Genomic DNA, 18,651 nt, shown 5'->3' on the forward strand with positions numbered 1-18,651 from the left:
TTTATACTATATACAGTAACTTCAGATACCTGTCCTGATCACAGGTGTTTCATGTCAGATTACATTCATACTGTTATAACTTCAGATACCTGTCCTGATCACAGGTGTTTAGTGTCAAATACCTTTTATACTATATACAGTAACTTCAGATACCTGTCCTGATCACAGGTGTTTCATGTCAGATTACATTCATACTGTTATAACTTCAGATACCTGTCCTGATCACAGGTGTTTTGTGTCAAATACCTTTTATACTATATACAGTAACTTCAGATACCTGTCCTGATCACAGGTGTTTCATGTCAGATTACATTCATACTGTTATAACTTCAGATACCTGTCCTGATCACAGGTGTTTTGTGTCATATACCTTTTATACTATATAGAGTAACTTCAGATATCTGTCCTGATCACAAGTGTTTCATGTCAAATACCTTTTATACTATATAGAGTAACTTCAGATATCTGTCCTGATCACAAGTGTTTCATGTCAAATACCTTTTATACTATATACAGTAACTTCAGATACCTGTCCTGATCACAGGTGTTTCATGTCAGATTACATTCATACTGTTATAACTTCAGATACCTGTCCTGATCACAGGTGTTTTGTGTCATATACCTTTTATACTATATACAGTAACTTCAGATACCTGTCCTGATCACAGGTGTTTCGTGTCAGATTACATTCACAAATGAAGTTACTACACATTTTACATTTATTCTAGTTGTTTATTTGTTTTCGAAAATCATTTAATGTAAGATTATAAAACATAAAAATAACCTGTATGACTGTTTTGTCCTTCATCTTCCATCACAGATACTTTTCTCATTCATTTTCCATTGGAACTGATCGTAAATGGCCGCGCAAGAAAAACAACAACAACAACAAAAACGGCATTCTGCGCATGATTGGTGACCTCTTGATTTGTTTTCTTTAGTTTTTTTTTGGAAAGGGGGCATTTTCCCAAAGCCTCCAGAAACTCCCATGGTAATGAAATCCCTGGAATTTAGTGAATGCCCTATCGGACATGAGCATGACATGGCATTGGCCAATCAGCTTCCTCGCTGCTTTCATGTTGTCCTACGTGTTCACAACCAATAGTTTTTTTTTTTTTTTCTGTTTTAATTTCAAGATTAAATTCATTTTATCAGATAGACATTTCCTTACTTTAATAATTATGAATATATATTTTCACTCAATTCCAAAATGAACTTTACAACCACCTCGCACATTTATCTAAATTGCACAATAACACTGAAGCAGTTATGAATATTATGAAATGTGGCATTTTTTGAGGACAGACTAATGACCACAAATATCAAGGTTCACTTATACAGTCATATGGAATGAAGCTATTCAATGTTGAAAGGAGGTGGTGAAGTGAAAATCTTGTCCCTAAAAATAGATTTTGTTCAATATCTTCAGGTTAGAGAATCATACACACTTTAAATGTTTTCCCAGTTAAAGAGGACAATACTTACTATGCTGTGGAGCAAAAATCATGGGTCAGCTGTGATCAGGGGCGTCATGCACTCTGAGTGGGGGGTCATCGTGACAAATCAAATATTATGAATAATCAAATATTATTCAGCTTTTTTTGTGTCTTTTGGAAGCTGCATTCAAAATCCACTTGGCTGAAAAATCTGAGGGGGCACGTGGGTAAATGTATATTGGGATCAAAGAAATGCAGATGGGAAGCCATGTAATGCTAAAGACGAATGATGCTTCAATAAAAACAAATTAATAATGATAAAAAAAATACTGAAGTTTAGGTCTCATTTCTGGCAGAGGTGTGAAAGGTTTGTTGAGTGAGAACAACAGAAATAGAAAAGGGGTAGGTTGACATGCCAGACATTAGACAACAGAGTGCAGGGGAGGTTATGGAGCAATATTTTTATTAGCATTTTGTTAGGCCTTCACTAAAATAAAAATACATGACATGGTCAAACAATGAATCTGAAGTCACAAGTCTAATATGTTCACATACCACAGTCACATACATATATATATATATATATATATATATATATATATATATATATATTATTATTATTTTTTTTTTGCTATATCTCCGTATTAATAACAGTCTAAATAATTGTGCCTTGAACAGTAAACTTTTAAGTGTTAGCTTTACTAAATATATGTCTAGTCAGAATGACTCATAAGCACCAAACTTATTTTACATTTATGCCCCCACTTTCCAAAATGTAAATAAAGTTAGAGTATTCCTATCAATCATTTGTGTGTGACGTTTCCATTATTGCTCACAGGATTTTCAGTCTGACAAAGAGACACTGAGGAGTCACAAAACACCAACCTAAATCCAGCATAGAGGGCTTCAGTGAATGTAGTGTTGAATGTGTGTAAGTGTGTGAGTGTGTGTGTGTCAGAGACGCTGTAGAAGGACAGATTTCCAGCAGACACGTCCACATACACTCCTACTCTCTTAGAGGAGCCTGAAGGGACACTTATGTCAATTAAATTATCATTGTGACAGCGAGTGAATTTGTCATCAGAGCAGAACAGACTCCAGGAGTTTTCATTTAATCCAAAACTACAATCATCACTCTCTCCTTTCCTGCCGATTCCTTTATATGTCACTGATATATCGGCATATCCAGTCCATTCAGCCTCCCAGTAACAGCGTCCAGACAGACTCTCTCTACACAGAACCTGGGGACACTCATCAAATCTCTCTGGATGCTCAGGATACAGCTGGTCCTGTTCTACGTGTTTCACTTTTCTGTTGTCCTCAGACAGAACAAGTTTAGTGTTTGCTGTGTTTGGATCCAGTGTGAGATTACGGGCATCTGAACACAAGAACAGAAACATTTTGGTTGATCACTTTATGTTAGGTGTCTTACAACACGTGTACTTAAGTCAACAAAAAAAACAAAAACAATCTTTGGTACAATTTACCTATTGTAGTCACGTTGAATTGCAAAAAACTAAAGGTGTGTGTGTGTGTGTATACTGGTTTGATTTGCATTGAGGATATATAATGTGGTGTGTATTCAGGTTTCAGACCACTTCCTCTACATTATGAGCACAGGCAGCTGTCCTCATAATTCTAATCACTAATGAACATACTAAACATTTTTTAATCAAAAACGTAATAATGCAGAAAGTTTTCTGTGAGGGTTGCATTTAGGGGATTGAAAATATAAAAACTAAAGCATTACACATAAATTCCTCATAATGTGTGTGTGTGTGTGTGTGTAGACCTACATTTGTGTAGTCCTGCTCTAATCCCGAGCTCTCCTCCATGATCCACACTATAAAACACAAACAGTATGACATTCTGCACATATGATACGATCAGTAAACACATACACCCATGCACACAAAAAAGCAGTGTGACTCTTCCTGATCAACATACTTGAGTTTGCAGTTTGGATGATTGAGTGTATCTGAGAGCAGCTTGACTCCTTGTTCTCCTGGGTGATTGTAGCTCAGATCCAGCTCTTTTAAACGTGAAGGACTTGAGCTCAGAGCTGAAGACACATAACCACAGCCTTTCTCTGTCACCATACAGCCAGATAATCTTCAAAAACACACAGCAACAACCCACATGACATTAGTTCAAAATCAGGCTTTTCTTTCACACAGTGGTCTGCAAAGTATATACTGTATATATCTTAATACTAAGATATATACAGATAAATGTTACTAAAATGGTCATTTATAAAAATATATAAAATGTGATTGACCCAAATATGCTGGACATTTCGGTCAGTTACGTTTTATATCTTTTTATATTCTTTGTAAAATAGGTAGGTTTAGGTTTGGGTGTAGGAGAAGGGGACAAAAAAAAAAAAACGAAACTGCTTATCAATAAAATTATAAAAATACATTGATACAAATATCTTAATGATGTAAAAGATTCTTAAATGTACATTTTTTGGCTGAAAATACATAGAAATATTTACTTTTTAAATGTTAAAATACATCCAAATTTTACATTTCAGCATCAACAAAATGTACAAAAATGTAGGAGGAGGAGTGCGAGCTGGGCCCACCGGCTTTGGTGGTTGTGGGGCCCGCCATTTTCAGTTGATATCTGGGGGCTTGCAGCGAAAGAGTGGGAGAGTTTGGTCCCAGCATACACCAGTTCCTCCATTTTCTGTGAGAAGCTTAGAAGTGGAGATATGGGATAGAGGGATAGTGTGTCTGGTGAGATGGGCTCTGGCTCTGGTGTTTCCGGTGGCTGTGATATGTTGTCCTGGCTTCCCTGGCTATTTTCCAGAAAGTCGTCCTTGGGTGCTGAGTCTTGGAGCTGTTGTAGTACGTCACAGTCTGTCTGTGATGAGCTCTGTGGGCAGGGCTCAGCTGGGATAGTGTCCATGAGCAGTGCTTGTTGTGGCTGCATGATGTTATCAGTGTCCTTGTGGGATGTGTCAACCACATGATGACTCGGAAGCTGATATGAAATCCTGTGGTCACTCATACTTTGTCCAAGTGTGTGTGTGAAATTCAGGTTGAGTGGTTTAGCACACTCTACTGAAGGATGACGGAGGGAGAAATAGATATTGTCCTTTAGCACTCTTGCACCAAGTTTGTTTGGGTGGAGGCCATCCAGTTTAAACAGTTGTCTATGGCCCCAGAAAAGATTGAAGGTTTCAAAAGGTTCATTCCTTTTATATTGCAGGTTCTTTGTAGCCACGTATTTAGCCCAGGCAACCGTGGAAACATGTTAGTTACCTTTGCTGGGAGTGGTCCACTGATGAACGACTGAACTTTAAGTCTTTGAAGTGTTTCAAGGAGTTCATTGAAATCCTTCTTAAGGAGTTCTGACTGCTCTTTCTAAATATCATTCGTCTCACATGGATGTTCTGAAGTTCCCTGTTCACATCAAAGATGGTTTCTTGAGGAAAGCAGCATGTAGTGTAGTCCTGCTACTGATGTTTCTGATAATAGAGTCGCCCTGTATCACTATCTTTGTTGTTTGGGCTGCGCTCTGAGCTGAGTGCCGCTGTCTGCTCGACCTTGAGCGCCTGTTAGTACCAATGTTGGCTGCTGGCTGATACGATCCATGTTCAGTCACATTTGGGGATTCCTCACCCACATTCATTAATGTTTCAAATCTGTTCTCAAGATGTATAGGGGGTGGTAGAATACCAGCGTTTGCAAGCCTTGTCATAGCCGTATCTGGGGTAGAGGATGCTATGGCAGCAATACGAGATACTCGTGATAATCTGATGTCTCGAGTACCTTTGGGTCTCGCTCCCTGTTTGTGCCATCAATTAGTGTGTCGATCAGTTTCAGCTTGTTCCTCTACACTTGGTATTAACTGTTGTGATTCACAGGACTCACCAGCTGTATGCTGCGGGGGTCCGTGATGACGATCTGTTGTGTGTTCTGCCGGTTTTGGAAGTTCAGCAAGTCACTTTGTAGAAGTCTGTGGCAGTTCATGCGGCAAGTAGATTCCACAAGAGGCATTTTCTTTCTCGTCTGTTTGAATGTAGGCAGCGGTGTTTTTCCATCTCCAGAATGTAAGCTGCTCTCAGTGGGAAACAAAGAGTCTTCTTTTTCTAAGTGTTATTCCAGTCCCAAAATGTTTTTAGTTTTAATGTTTGTTACAAAAATGTGTTGTTTGAGTACTGTGCTGATCTGCTGAAGTTAAAACCTTAGAAAAATCTGAGAAAAGTACATAAACAGGGAGCAAAGCATGGAGCAGTAAGCAAGGGCATCCGAACAGTAGCGAAGCCAGAAGCATGGGGTTATCATTCAGCAGCTTAGCACATTGCCTAGTAGCAAATTAGATGGCAAATTCGGCAGGCAAATCTTGATGGAAATTGTGCTAGAATCTGGAATATTGCCAGAGGGATTAATTCCCCAGTTTTCACGCCAGATTCAAGTTCGTAAACTTGAACGTGAATTTGCCGCATTGATCAATATAAGCTGCCTGATTTGGAGGTGACCGAAGTGGACATTGCTTCTCGTATCGCTGTATTATTGACATGGACTCTGTCTGCAAATCATTGCTGAAGTTGTACTAATGTGAATGCCTCAAGAACAAGTTTCTACAAGATCTGCCTTCCCCGCATGAAGGAGAAGGATATCAAAAAAGGGATCAGGCATCCACATCCAGTGACATATGGGACACCCACAGCCCCGTCTCTTTGGTGGGCCCTGTCACAGGACATTCTAAAAGGCATTCCCAAAACACACAAAATGTGTTTTTGCTTCAAAAAATGCAAGACATGGCACTGGAATTTCAGAAAAAATGCAAGGTCTCTTTTTTTGAGCACCGGGTATCTAAAATGCCGTGTCATGCTTGCGACACTGCAAAAGACATGATACGCGAGTGCAAAGGTAGTGCAGTGGAGTGGAAAAACAATGTTCTAAAACAACCACTTGTCATAAAAACTATACTTATAAGATGACAGCACCATAATCAAAGTGGATAATTTTTTGCTTAATGTGGCTTATGCATTAAAGGGGTGGTTTACTGCTTTTTTTCTTTGCTTGATTGCGTTTATGGGGTGCAATATAACATGTCTTCATGTTTCGTTTGTTAAAAAACGCCTTATTTTTCATATATTTCACCTTTATTGTAAGCCGCTTTCTCCTCTGTCATTTGAACGACCGGTTGACTTCCTGATTCTCTGAAACCACTCCCTCAGAAACAGGCGATGGGCTCAGATTGGTTAGTTGGGCCGGTGTGTTGTGATTGGCTAAACTGCGTACTGCACATTGTCCAGAAACTTCACGCCCATCACCTTCAAGGGCGACAGGTGCATGTGCTCCGGTCAAATGTAAATAATGGTGTCAATATTGCCGTATCAGTTTGAGCCAGAATCAGACTCAGAAAGCGGTAATGAAGAGAGTCAAGCAGAACTTCCGCAAGCATGGCTCTTACAAACGTTTCTGAATGAAGTTTGCTGTTGTGATTACATATAATTTTTTAAAGTTTGTACACGTTTGTCTTATACACACAAAATAGCATCGAACTAACTGGCCACTATAACCAAACAGCGTTGGCTTGTGTTTACGTTCTTGATCAAATCGAAAAATTACGTCATAAAGTATACGTGGAAAATACATTTACAAAATTAGTACATAATTACAAATTTGGATCCAAAATGTTTGTACGCGTTTGTCATAGACACACGATAGCATTTAACTAACTGGCTAAAGCCAGCGTTGGCATTTGTTTACGTCCTTGATAAAACTAAAATATTACGTCTGAAATTATACATGCAAATACATTTAAAATTATTAAATCTTACTTACAGTTTGTGGGCCAATAACTGCTGCCTCTGGTTTTAAAGTTGTAACTGCTTATGTTTTAGTAATAGTTTCTGTGTGAGTCCGGCATTGAACTCTGAACTCTCTTGATTCTGAAGCTGTCTTCCGTAAAATGCGCAGCACCGAGAGCTAAATTAGGATTGTAATTGTCAGGAACATAATCAAACATAAATTTTAACCATTGTTGACGAACTACAGCGTCCGTAGGAAGCCCGAACACAGAAGACCTGACAGCTGGGTGAAAATAACACCGTTTGACGGCATGACTACAGCTCTCCACTATAACTCTTCCTCTTCGACAAAGCCGCAGAACATGGCCTTGCCCACTCTTTGGCATGTTCCGGAGGGAGGGGTTGATGGTTGATGCAAATTTATGTTTTTTTTACGTATGCAACCCGGGAAGTATCTCGTTGTAGTCCCATATGAGTCGTTTTTGTAGGCATTAAACTTCCTGATTTTTAAAAGACGATATCTCGGCTTACGTTGAACTTTCAGCGCAGCAAATTTGCAGATACTGTTCATGCACCAACAGCAACATTACACACTATTTAAAATGAAAAAAGTGAAATCGCAGTAAACCACCCCTTTAAGAAAGTGATATTAAAAGATCAAACTCTGCAGAAGAGCTCAGATTATGAATGCAACGTGCAAAGTTTCACATTAAGCATATACCTTCCCACTATATAATGTGCAATTGTTATGTTAGAGCTATTTCTACCTGTTCTTACCCTTAAATGTACTTTTGCTTCCATGTTCATAGACTAAATATTTACTCCTGCAGGGGTTTCACTCTGACTAAAAAGTGATATCAAAATCACTACACACATCATATAGCCTATATACCGTATTGTCCCGAATATAAGACGACCCTGATTATAAGACGACCCCCCTTTTTCCAGATGTACCTGTTGGAAAAAGGCTTTTTGAAAACCAAATCTTGTTTTTTTTTCTCTCTCTCTCTCTCTGTAAAACACATTTATTCTTAAATTATTTTCATATTGCATATTTTTTCAATTATAATTTTTGTTTTGAAAGTATGGTAAATACTGGTAAAATGTACCAACAATGGCATTGGAAAATTTTGATATACCATTGAAATAACAGGTAGCCCATCTGAATTATATAACAATTAGGCTATCCAACTCATAGTAGCCTACCAAAATGTTATTATCAGTAGACGTGAAATCTTATTGTAGTCTTCAAATCTGGGTACTGTCTTATGTTTTAAAATCACTTACAGAGGAAGTTTGTTCCCATCAGGCTAACATGACAGTCACGATCATGCTGCTGTAAGCTTTTCTTTTTCATTTGTTTTCATTCGTGATCTTTACAACACACATTACATATTTCATGGCACACTCGTTTTATGCGTTTTTGGCGCCACCTATTGTTGTGGGTGTATTATTGACATGTCAAAGTCTAGACCCTGAATATAAGACGAACACGTTTTTTCAGATGTATTTCCAAGGAAAAAACATTGTCTTATATTCGGGTCAATACGGTAATATTCAAAAATAACATCAAATGCATCTATGCAATGATAATTTATTACTGTTAAATCAGTTATGTAAATGGGGGAGACAGACTCAGTAATATGTTGCAGCAGGTGCACAAATTTTTATTCATGAAATCAATGCTGGTAGGAGGGGGCCCATTTTATTCTTTGCGGTGTCCTCACAGATGTGCGATGTGTCACTGCCCACCTCACAGCTGCATCTGTTTCACCCTCCATTAGTTTATGAATGTCTAAAGCTAAGCTAAGTTGTCCTATTTATTCTCATTTCTTAAAAGCAACATATGGTTTTGTTTTGGAGTGTTATTCCTGCTCTCCCTGCTCTTATTTATGCTAGGCTGCAATCCAAACTGTATGCTAATTGTCAATCATCTTTGACAATAGTGATCAAGCGTAGCTTTAGTTCTGGCAGGTCATGTCAGTCAATAATAATAATAATAATAATAATAATAATTCATTTATACCTACAGGAATATGACGCTTATCACAGCATCACACAAATTTGCACGTTGCATTTTCAAATCCATGAAATGAGATGAAGTTCAAGTGGACCAGCATTTACTGAGACATTGAAAACCCACGAGCGGCTTGTGTGTAAATAAACATAATGCCACATTTCACTCTGAAACATGTCATTTTGTTGATTATTGAAAACTATTCACCTCAGTATCTCCAGCTGACAGTTTGGACTCTTCAGTCCATCAGAAAGAAACTTCACTCCAGAATCCTTCAGGTCATTGTTAGTCAGGTCCAGCTCTCTCAGGACAGAGTTTGAAGACTGTAGAGATGCTAAGAAACTCTCACAAGACTCACCAGTGAGATTACATGACTGTAGCCTGTGCAGAGAACAAAACAAGCAATGAGTTTGATGTATTTATAAGGTAGGGTTTATTATCTAGAGTACAGATAACTTGGAAAAACTTTTGGCTGCAGCGACGTATTTGAAGCAAAGATAAAACCATCAGATGTATTCAGTTATAATTGAAGGAAAATTATATGGCATCATTTAGTTTATATTTTAAAATTATTTTTAATAATTCAACTCCTTATAAAACCAGGACATTTTACTCCATATTTTAGGCACCAATCAATTTCCTTAATTTATGATACAATTATGGTGAATATGAATGAAACTCTTTACCATTCTTGTACAATGGCAGTCCCTTCAAAAGTATTTTATATTTTAAGAGAGGGTGTGGCCATTTATAAATTTAATGGGCCTTATTCATGAAACACGAGCAGAACAAATTTTTGTGTAAATCGTTCGTAAAGCCACTCTGATGTAAACTTTCGAATTCATGAAAATGTTTGTATTTTCAAAATGTTTTTTGTTTTTTTTTTGAGCTAGATGATAACTGTAAAATGCAGCACTCGTCAATGTCACTATTTACCCAGCCGTAAATAGAGGAGGGGCGGGACAAATACCGATCAACCACCCTACTTGTAGAATGACTGCCTACAACAATAAAGTCAATATTACTGCTTTTTTATATTTAGTAAAATTCTTAAAAATGAGATACTAGTAATATGTTGCCCCCGTGGATATTCCAAATCGAAGCAACCAAAGTGTTCTCAAGCACCACCAGCTGGTCATTTTAAGAAAAGCGCCTGACATTTTTTCAACTGGCTAAAAACTCTTTGGTGGACACATGTTGATGAATAGGCATATGGGCTATTAGTCTTTTTTTTTTTTTTTTTTGCATTTATGCATGATACTGGAGCCAAACCTGAGAAAGTAGTCCAGAATATACCACTGTGTTCCTCGACACGCAATTGGCGTAGCTGTAATTCATAGACGGGGATTATGCTAATTGTGAATGAGCATGCACGAGCGCCCTATTTACAAATGATTGGAATTCATTAACATACACACATTTAACTATCAAATCGGAAGTTTATGAAGCATTTGTGAATCCGGAGAGTTTTCGGGAAGGTCTGTTTTACGTGCAAATTACTCAGGATTTACTCATATATTTACACAAGTTTCATGAATGAGACCCATTGTGTCTGACTTCTGGTCTCATCTGCATCAAGCTATTTTTAGATGCACAAAACAGCTTGTTTTGCTGCTTGATATTGCAAACTGGTGTGTCTTAACATATTATTTTAATGTATTATCTTAATTATGAACACAATGGTTTATAGTGCAAAGAGTTTTACAATTTACTGCACTTTGCTATTCTTCTCGTTATTTCCCTCGATGGCTATGAACCAGAAGTCTCACATTATCTACAGCTTCCTTCCACATTGAAAAATGTGCCCGTTTGGTACAAAGGTGACATCACTGTGTTTATTGAGGACTGTTGAGGCAATTAAGCTCAGGATCGCTCTGTCTGGAAGGCAGAGTCACTTGCACCTGTAATATATGACTCTTGCACAGAATTTGTTATTGCATCCTTTCCATTAGTCCCTTTCTTTATAAATACACAAGTGGTTTTAGTGAAATATCATTGTAATTGTTAAAGATAACTAACTAAATTCAAAAAAGTCAAGAGTCAAGTGTATGTATTTGACACAGAGACACTGAAGAGTTCAAATACTAAAACCTAAAACTATTTCCACCTCAACCTACTTTAGTTTCTTCAGTGTGCAGTTTGGATGGCTGCATGTATCCGAGAGCAGCTTGACTCCTTGTTCTCCTGGGCGATTGTAGCTCAGATCCAGCTCCTTCAGGTGTGAGGTGTTTGAGCTCAGAGCTGAAGATACATAGCCACAGCCCTCCTCTGTCACCATACAGCCAGACAAACTATAAACACACACAGCAACAGTTCACATGACATTAGTTTGGCAATCAAATGTCACTTTCACACAGTCAACTGTTAAGTTCAATATTTTCTGATGTTATTTTGTACAGTTTCAGTAACAAAAGGTTCTATGAAAATTTAACAGAGTAAAATTCATTCACTTTGGTTTCACTTGACGTATAATGTGATGATCTGTGGGCAACTTTGTTGTTTCTTCTGTCTGTGCTATCTCTCTCTATTGCTGTATTTTTCTCTATGCTGTTACTCTTGACAGGTGTTGCTTGCATACACCTGCACCTTATTTCCTTGGAGATTTCCTCTCCCCATGAAGACTCTTCCTTTGCCAACTGTTGTTTTCTTTATTGTTAATAAGATGATATTTGGTGTTTGTTTAACCAAAAGTATTAATGTTTCTGCTAATATATATACAGGGGAGATCAAAATTAGAGAACAACCTATAATTTCCTAAATTTAAATGTCACTGCTTAAGGTGTTGCGCTGCACTGAGGCTCCCCCTTCTTTCACGTGGAACTCTTCTCTGGGTTAATTTATGTCAAGTCCTTGGAAGTGAGATGTCCGTGGGTAAAAAAAAAAAAAAATGAACACAGTGGAGAGCAAATAAAGTTGTGGTTCTGATTAAATGAGACACTGACACTGTTTTTCATGTTTAATACTGCTGATTGATTTTATACAATATATTGAATAAAGTGCCATGTAAATACATGTGACTTCACAGGAGTGCTAATTTGCAGAGCTTGTGCAAACATACCCATGTTGCTATGATCAGATGCTTTTTATAAAAAAAAAAGTTTTCTTTCTCCATTTTTGTTATGTTTATTTTGTTTCTGAGAGGAAAGCACACAGCACATATTTACATATTCATTTAAACGTTGCTTTAACATTTAACGAAGAAGGAAAAGGAACTTCGTTTTGAGTATATCGGGGCCTTTAGTCCTATTTGAAGTTATCCTAACAGGAGTAAAAGCACAGTTGCATGAGTTAAATATATTCGTAAAGCACAGAAAAAACTTCTATTCTAAAATGACTGAAACCCTCCAACAGCAGGTTGTCCAGCTGAAGGCCAATAGCAGTCATAGCAAGAGAAGTTGGTCGTTCCAAATCTGTGATTTTTAGAATGTTGCATCTTTACAATGTCACTAACTCATTCAAGTCCCCCAAAAAGACTGGTCATCCACAAAAGACAAATGCACAAGAAGACAGGATAATGCAGAGGCTCTCAATTGCCAATCGGTTCAACACTGCAGCTGGAATTGCTCGCCAGTTCAGCGCTGAACAGAATAAGGATCTGTCTCGGCATACGGTGTCTGAACATTTAAGAGAATTTGGACTGAAAGCCCACTCTGCAGTGACCAAACTTCTCAGCAGAGAAAATCAAAAGGCTAGACTAACCTTTGCTCAGGAATATGTTGTGTGGAGAGGAGAACTGGTCCAAAGTTCACTTCAGTGATGAAAGTAAGTTTAATTTATTTGGGTCTGATGGGAAACTTCCAAGTCAAACTGGGGAACGACTGAATTTTGGATGATGAAGATATTATATTATTTCTGAAAAAATCAAGTGCTCATACATTGTTCTCTAATTTTGATCTCCACCGTATACTGCTATATGCTGTTGGTGTCACGGTGCACACAGCAGGGAGGAACGAGGAACACGCAGACGAGGAGTAACTTCAAAATAATAGTCTTTAATGGTGACATCAGGACAGGGCAAGACAAGGCAAGGTTCACACAGACAGGAACACCGGGGAATAACGAGTAGACCAGATGAAATCTAACTAAACAGGCAGGAACTAAATACACATGACAATTACTGATAATTAGACGAAACACAGCTGGACAAGACTTAACTAATAATCACACTTAACAAGGACAGGAACAAGACCAAATATGGACACAAGAGGCGGGAACACATGACACACACGACAGAGGACTATTTTGTTAATTCTATTCTGCTATTTGAAGTGTTTGGAAACCCGTAGGTAGGTGGGTTGTCTTTGTAATTCATCTTATTGTTCTCTGAATGGGAATGGAATTTACTGTTGTTGTTTTTTGTTTTCTTTTTATTACAGGTAATTAAAAATGTAAAACATTTTCTGGGTCTTGTAATGACGGGTCAGAGGCGTGCGGATCCATTTGCAGCTTTATTGAAACAATCTCAGAGTCAAACAGGTAATAGTCGATTGACGGTGTTAGGAACAACAGATATAATCCAGAAGAGTAAACAGAAACCAAGCTAGAGTCGGGGCAAGCGGCGATCAGGGCACAGAGAGAATATATCCACAACAAGGTCACTAAGGCAGGCGGCAGGGAATCACGGGTGGTAGAACAGTCCAGGATCATACACAGGAAAAACACCTGTGCCAGTAATCAGTCCCAAGCACAGGGTGTATGGGAAATTAAGTCCAAAAGAACTTGTATTGCGGAGAGGGTGCCCTCCGGTGGTGATCGGAGGGAGCAACAGAGGCCTGATTTGTGACAGTTCTGGAGACGAGGAGTTCCCCATGATTTCTCTCTCTTTTGTTACCTTTTCTCTTACCCCTAGATTTTCTGAAGGGAGATCCTAACATGCTTTTATTTTAATAAACGCTTTGAACTGAATTGTGCAAAACCCAGTCAATGCACATGTGCAATGCACAGAGAAAAAAAATCGGATGGTGTGCGTACAGCACGCATGTACTTTTCTGGTGATGAAATTTGTGTCACTCGCACGGTTTGGTATAAAAACCAAAGAATACTTTAGCCTTAAGTGTGTATGTGCATATTAGAGCTCCCCCCTATTAGGGGTCCCCTGCCGACCGGAAGAGGCTTGGTCGACTAACATTTTATTAGTCGCAGAAAAAAAAAAGAAAAAAAAAAAGAAAGAAATCCACTGGCGAAGTCACACAGTCCGTGACAGACAGATTGTTAAGGGCTGGTCTTTGTGGTAATACAGTACATCGGGCAGGACATCTAAACGCTCGCCTATCATTCATCGACCTCAAATATGGCTTATCATCTAAAATATGTAAGTATTAGCAACTTTACAGTACATGGCCACTCAATCTAATGTTAATGGAGAAATGTGCGCTGTTCAAGTGTGTGTGTGGAGTGTGAAGCTGAACAGCGCTCATTGCAGGACAGATGGAGGCGCCGGTGCGCTCACTTGCTCTTAAAATACTCCCTCATTTTTGCTCATACAGATAAGAGCAATACATCTTTCAAATCTGTAAAGACACTATGTTTATTTGTTTGCATTCACAATAACAACAAAAATTACGCTTTTGTGAAAAAAAAAATTCCCCAGAATGTGTCTGTGAAGTTTCATCTCAAAATACCCCACAGATCATTTATTATAACGTGGAAAATATAATTTGTGGGGGGTGTCTAAAAAGAGCTGTTTTGGTGTGTACCACTTTAAATGCAATGAGCTGCATATTCCCACTCCGTCTTCAGAAGAGGGTATAGCATAAACATCTCTGCTTTGCATACCTACAGCAATAAACAGTAGGTAGAAGCAACATGACTGAGAATGAGAGAACCGGTGTTCAGTCGTACATGTATGAACCAGAAATAGATGAAGGAGAGACTCCGGCAGAAGAAACACCTATGAGAATAAACCAGGACATCTCAGAATGGTTATTTGATAAATGTATGTACTTGTAGAGTTTTAACAGCCCACTTGCAACAATGGATGGGCAACACATACGCACAAATACTTCGATAATGTGCTTTATTCCACTACGTCCTCAGTGGCTCAGATATTAGGAGAAAATGAAGACCCTTATGTTAATTCTCACATCCAAACACAGAACACCAGAACTGCATTGTTGACGTTACAGCTGTTCAAGTGCAGAGAAAATAGAGGATAGCATACAACCAAAGAACAACTCGCTGAGGGCGGAAACTATGGTGGTAATGTAAAACTGTCAGTCAGCGGCTGTGGGCAGGGCCTAAGCAGTGTGACGTCACACTTCTTTCAGAATCAAAACGGCATGTCTAATGAGAATTGCAATATTTTAACAATATATTTCATTTTTATCTAAAACCTTCCCATTCATATGGTGATACACAAATGTGGACATATCTGCATTCGGTAACACTTTAGAATACTGTTCCATCGTTAATGAATAACTACACAGGAACAAATGACTAATGCACTATTAACGTTCTAGTAACTACTATTAACTAACAAGAAACTCTGATTAACGATTTATTAAGTAATAGCACTAAGTTGAAACTGGTAGTTCACTATTAGCTAACCAATAACTACTATTTTTTTTTTTCATATATCCTGAGAACTCCTAAGAACTACTTTATACAGGTTCATAATTAATGTGAATTATGCATAATGAATAATTAATTCTAAAATGAAGATTATGGTAACCCACTAGTAATGACTCAAGTATTACCAAATCCTTCTAAATGAACTATTAATTACTTGGATCAGTATTCTAAAGTGAAGATCACAGTAACCCACTAGTAATGATTTAAGTGTTACCAAATCTAGCTAAATGAATTACTAACCAGGACCTTACAAAAACCTCAAAAGCTTACAATGATTTCAGTCATTACTAGTGGGTTACCATGACCTTTACTTTAGAATGAATTATACATTATGTATTATTCATATTAATAATTAACCTGTATACAGTAGTTCTTAGTAGTTCTTGGGGAGATATGAAAAAATGATAGTTACTGATTAGCTAATAGTGAACTACCACATTTGACTAAGCACTATTACTTACTAATTCATTAATCAGAGTTGCTTGTTAGTTACTAGTAGTTACTAGAGAGATAATATTGCATTACTCATGTGTTCTTGTGTAGTTATTCATTAATGATGGAACAGTATTCTAAAGTGTTACCCTGCATTCTAGTATTTCATACAGTGGGCTTAATGAGTTCATCCTTTTACAGCAGATTTAGTTCATAAATATGATTTTGACAGACCTAAATATGATTTTCATTTACAATAATAAATCCTAAAATTCAGCATTAGTAACTTACTTTTCATGCCAAGGACATACTCTGACCGGATCATTTGAATCAGTCAGTTGCTAACTCAAGAACAGCTGCAATCCGCTCAGTCCAATTTGTGAATGAATTATTAAGTGCAAATTGCGAACAGGTTGATTAAAAAGAATCTGCTCGTTAACAAATCTTTTTTAAGAAATGTAGTGGAGTAGAAAATAAAACATTATGCTTTGGAATGCAGAATGTATAAACATACTTTGATAAAGTGCAGATACTTTAAAATTTACTAATACTTAAAAATACTTTGTTATTTTCCACCACTGGTAAATGAACACAGTGCTGTACTTCACTCCAAAACACACAGCATGTCAGATTGTATATTTATAATTACATTTTATAATCACACTAAGCCATTCACATTCTGACAATCATGCATTGTTAGCATTCATGAAAATGTTATTCCACAACAACGACTATATGACAGATTGGCCAGGACAGATTTTTATTCGCATTTGGGGCTTGATGTGTGGTCATTTTGGACCCTGGTTAAGATGCTAAGGGTCGTTGCACACAGCAGATCGATGGCATCGCTAGCTCATGCAGTGCTGTCAGAAGCTACACATTAAAATAAATGTAGTTGAAAATGCAACATTTTTCATTCATGACATTTCCACACAATTGTTGTTTTTGTCTCTTGTTCTGACACTTCATTGATCGCAGATGCCACATTTGGTGAATACATTTTAAGGAATATTTACTGTGATAGCATGTTGTTAATAATTTAACCAAAAACATTTACCTCAGTATCTCCAGCTGGCAGCTTGTACTCTTCAGTCCATCAGAAAGAAGCTTCACTCCAGAATCCTGCAGGTCATTGTTACTCAGGTCCAGCTCTCTCAGGACAGAGTTGGAAGACTCTAGAGCTGATAAAAAACTCTCACAAGACTCAGAAGTGAGATTACAGCTATGCAGGCTGTTTAGAGAGCAAAGCAAACAGTGATATTAATGTGGTTATTAGATATGATTTATAATCTGGAAAATATAATTTAGCAATTAAAAAAACAATGAAAGTATTTGAAACCCAAACCTCAGTATCTCCAGCTGACAGTTTGTACTCTTCAGTCCATCAGAGAGCAGCTTCACTCCAGAATCCTGCAGGTCATTGTTACTCAGGTCCAGCTCTCTCAGGACAGAGTTTGAGGATTGCAAAACTGAAGACAAACTTTTGCAGGACTGACTAGTGAGCTTACAGCTATGCAGCCTGTGTGGAGAACAAAACAAACTGCATAATTAATGTGTTTATTAGGTATGGTTTATAATCTGGACCACAGATAACTTGGAAAAATATTTAACCATAGGGATGTAAGCAAAATGAATACCATCAGATGTGTTCGAGGATTATTGAATTTAAGAGAGAATGTAAGGCTATAAATCCAAGTTTATATTTTACATTTATTTTTCAATGATTAAACTATAAAAAATAAAATATCAAATCAATATTTTCAGTTTCCGTAATTTTTGATATTATGAATAATAAAATGGCTAAAACTTGAGTATAACCTTCCTGATGGTGGAGATACATTGGCATTTAATATCATCACACTGAATTATACATTTCTAACAAGTATGTTTATATATATACAGTGAGGAAAATAAGTATTTGAACACCCTGCTATTTTGCAAGTTCTCCCACTTAGAAATCATGGAGGGGTCTGAAATTGTCATCGTAGGTGCATGTCCACTGTGAGAGACATAATCTAAAAAAAAATCCAGAAATCACAATGTATGATTTTTAACTATTTATTTGTATGATACAGCTGCAAATAAGTATTTGAACACCTGAGAAAATCAATGTTAATATTTGGTACAGTAGCCTTTGTTTGCAATTACAGAGGTCAAACGTTTCCTGTAGTTTTCACCAGGTTTGCACACACTGCAGGAGGGATTTTGGCCCACTCTTCTCTAGATCAGTCAGGTTTCTGGCCTGTCGCTGAGAAACACGGAGTTTGAGCTCCTCCAAAGATTCTCTATTGGGTTTAGGTCTGGAGACTGGCTCGGCCACGCCAGAACCTTGATATGCTTCTACAGAGCCACTCCTTGGTTATCCTGGCTGTGTGCTTCGGTCATTGTCATGTTGGAAGACCCAGCCTCGACCCATCTTCAATGCT

General features: G+C 37.7%; 1 protein-coding gene across 1 annotated transcript in view; it reads right to left on the minus strand.

Moving 5' to 3' along the window:
• Positions 1 to 1,845: 1,845 nt before the first annotated feature.
• LOC131552035 (NACHT, LRR and PYD domains-containing protein 12-like) overlaps positions 1,846 to 18,651 on the minus strand; it is a 35,704-nt gene continuing 18,898 nt past the window's right edge. The window contains exons 5-11 of the mRNA XM_058795418.1: positions 17,571 to 17,744; positions 17,283 to 17,456; positions 11,341 to 11,514; positions 9,431 to 9,604; positions 3,384 to 3,548; positions 3,233 to 3,279; positions 1,846 to 2,814 (exon numbers count right to left, since the gene is read on the minus strand). Coding sequence (XP_058651401.1) covers positions 2,240 to 2,814; positions 3,233 to 3,279; positions 3,384 to 3,548; positions 9,431 to 9,604; positions 11,341 to 11,514; positions 17,283 to 17,456; positions 17,571 to 17,744 — 1,483 coding nt within the window. The 3' untranslated portion in view covers positions 1,846 to 2,239. The remainder of the gene's footprint in view (positions 2,815 to 3,232; positions 3,280 to 3,383; positions 3,549 to 9,430; positions 9,605 to 11,340; positions 11,515 to 17,282; positions 17,457 to 17,570; positions 17,745 to 18,651) is intronic.

Source organism: Onychostoma macrolepis, chromosome 13 (genome assembly GCF_012432095.1).
Source record: "Onychostoma macrolepis isolate SWU-2019 chromosome 13, ASM1243209v1, whole genome shotgun sequence".
Classification (NCBI taxonomy): Eukaryota; Metazoa; Chordata; class Actinopteri; order Cypriniformes; family Cyprinidae; genus Onychostoma; species Onychostoma macrolepis.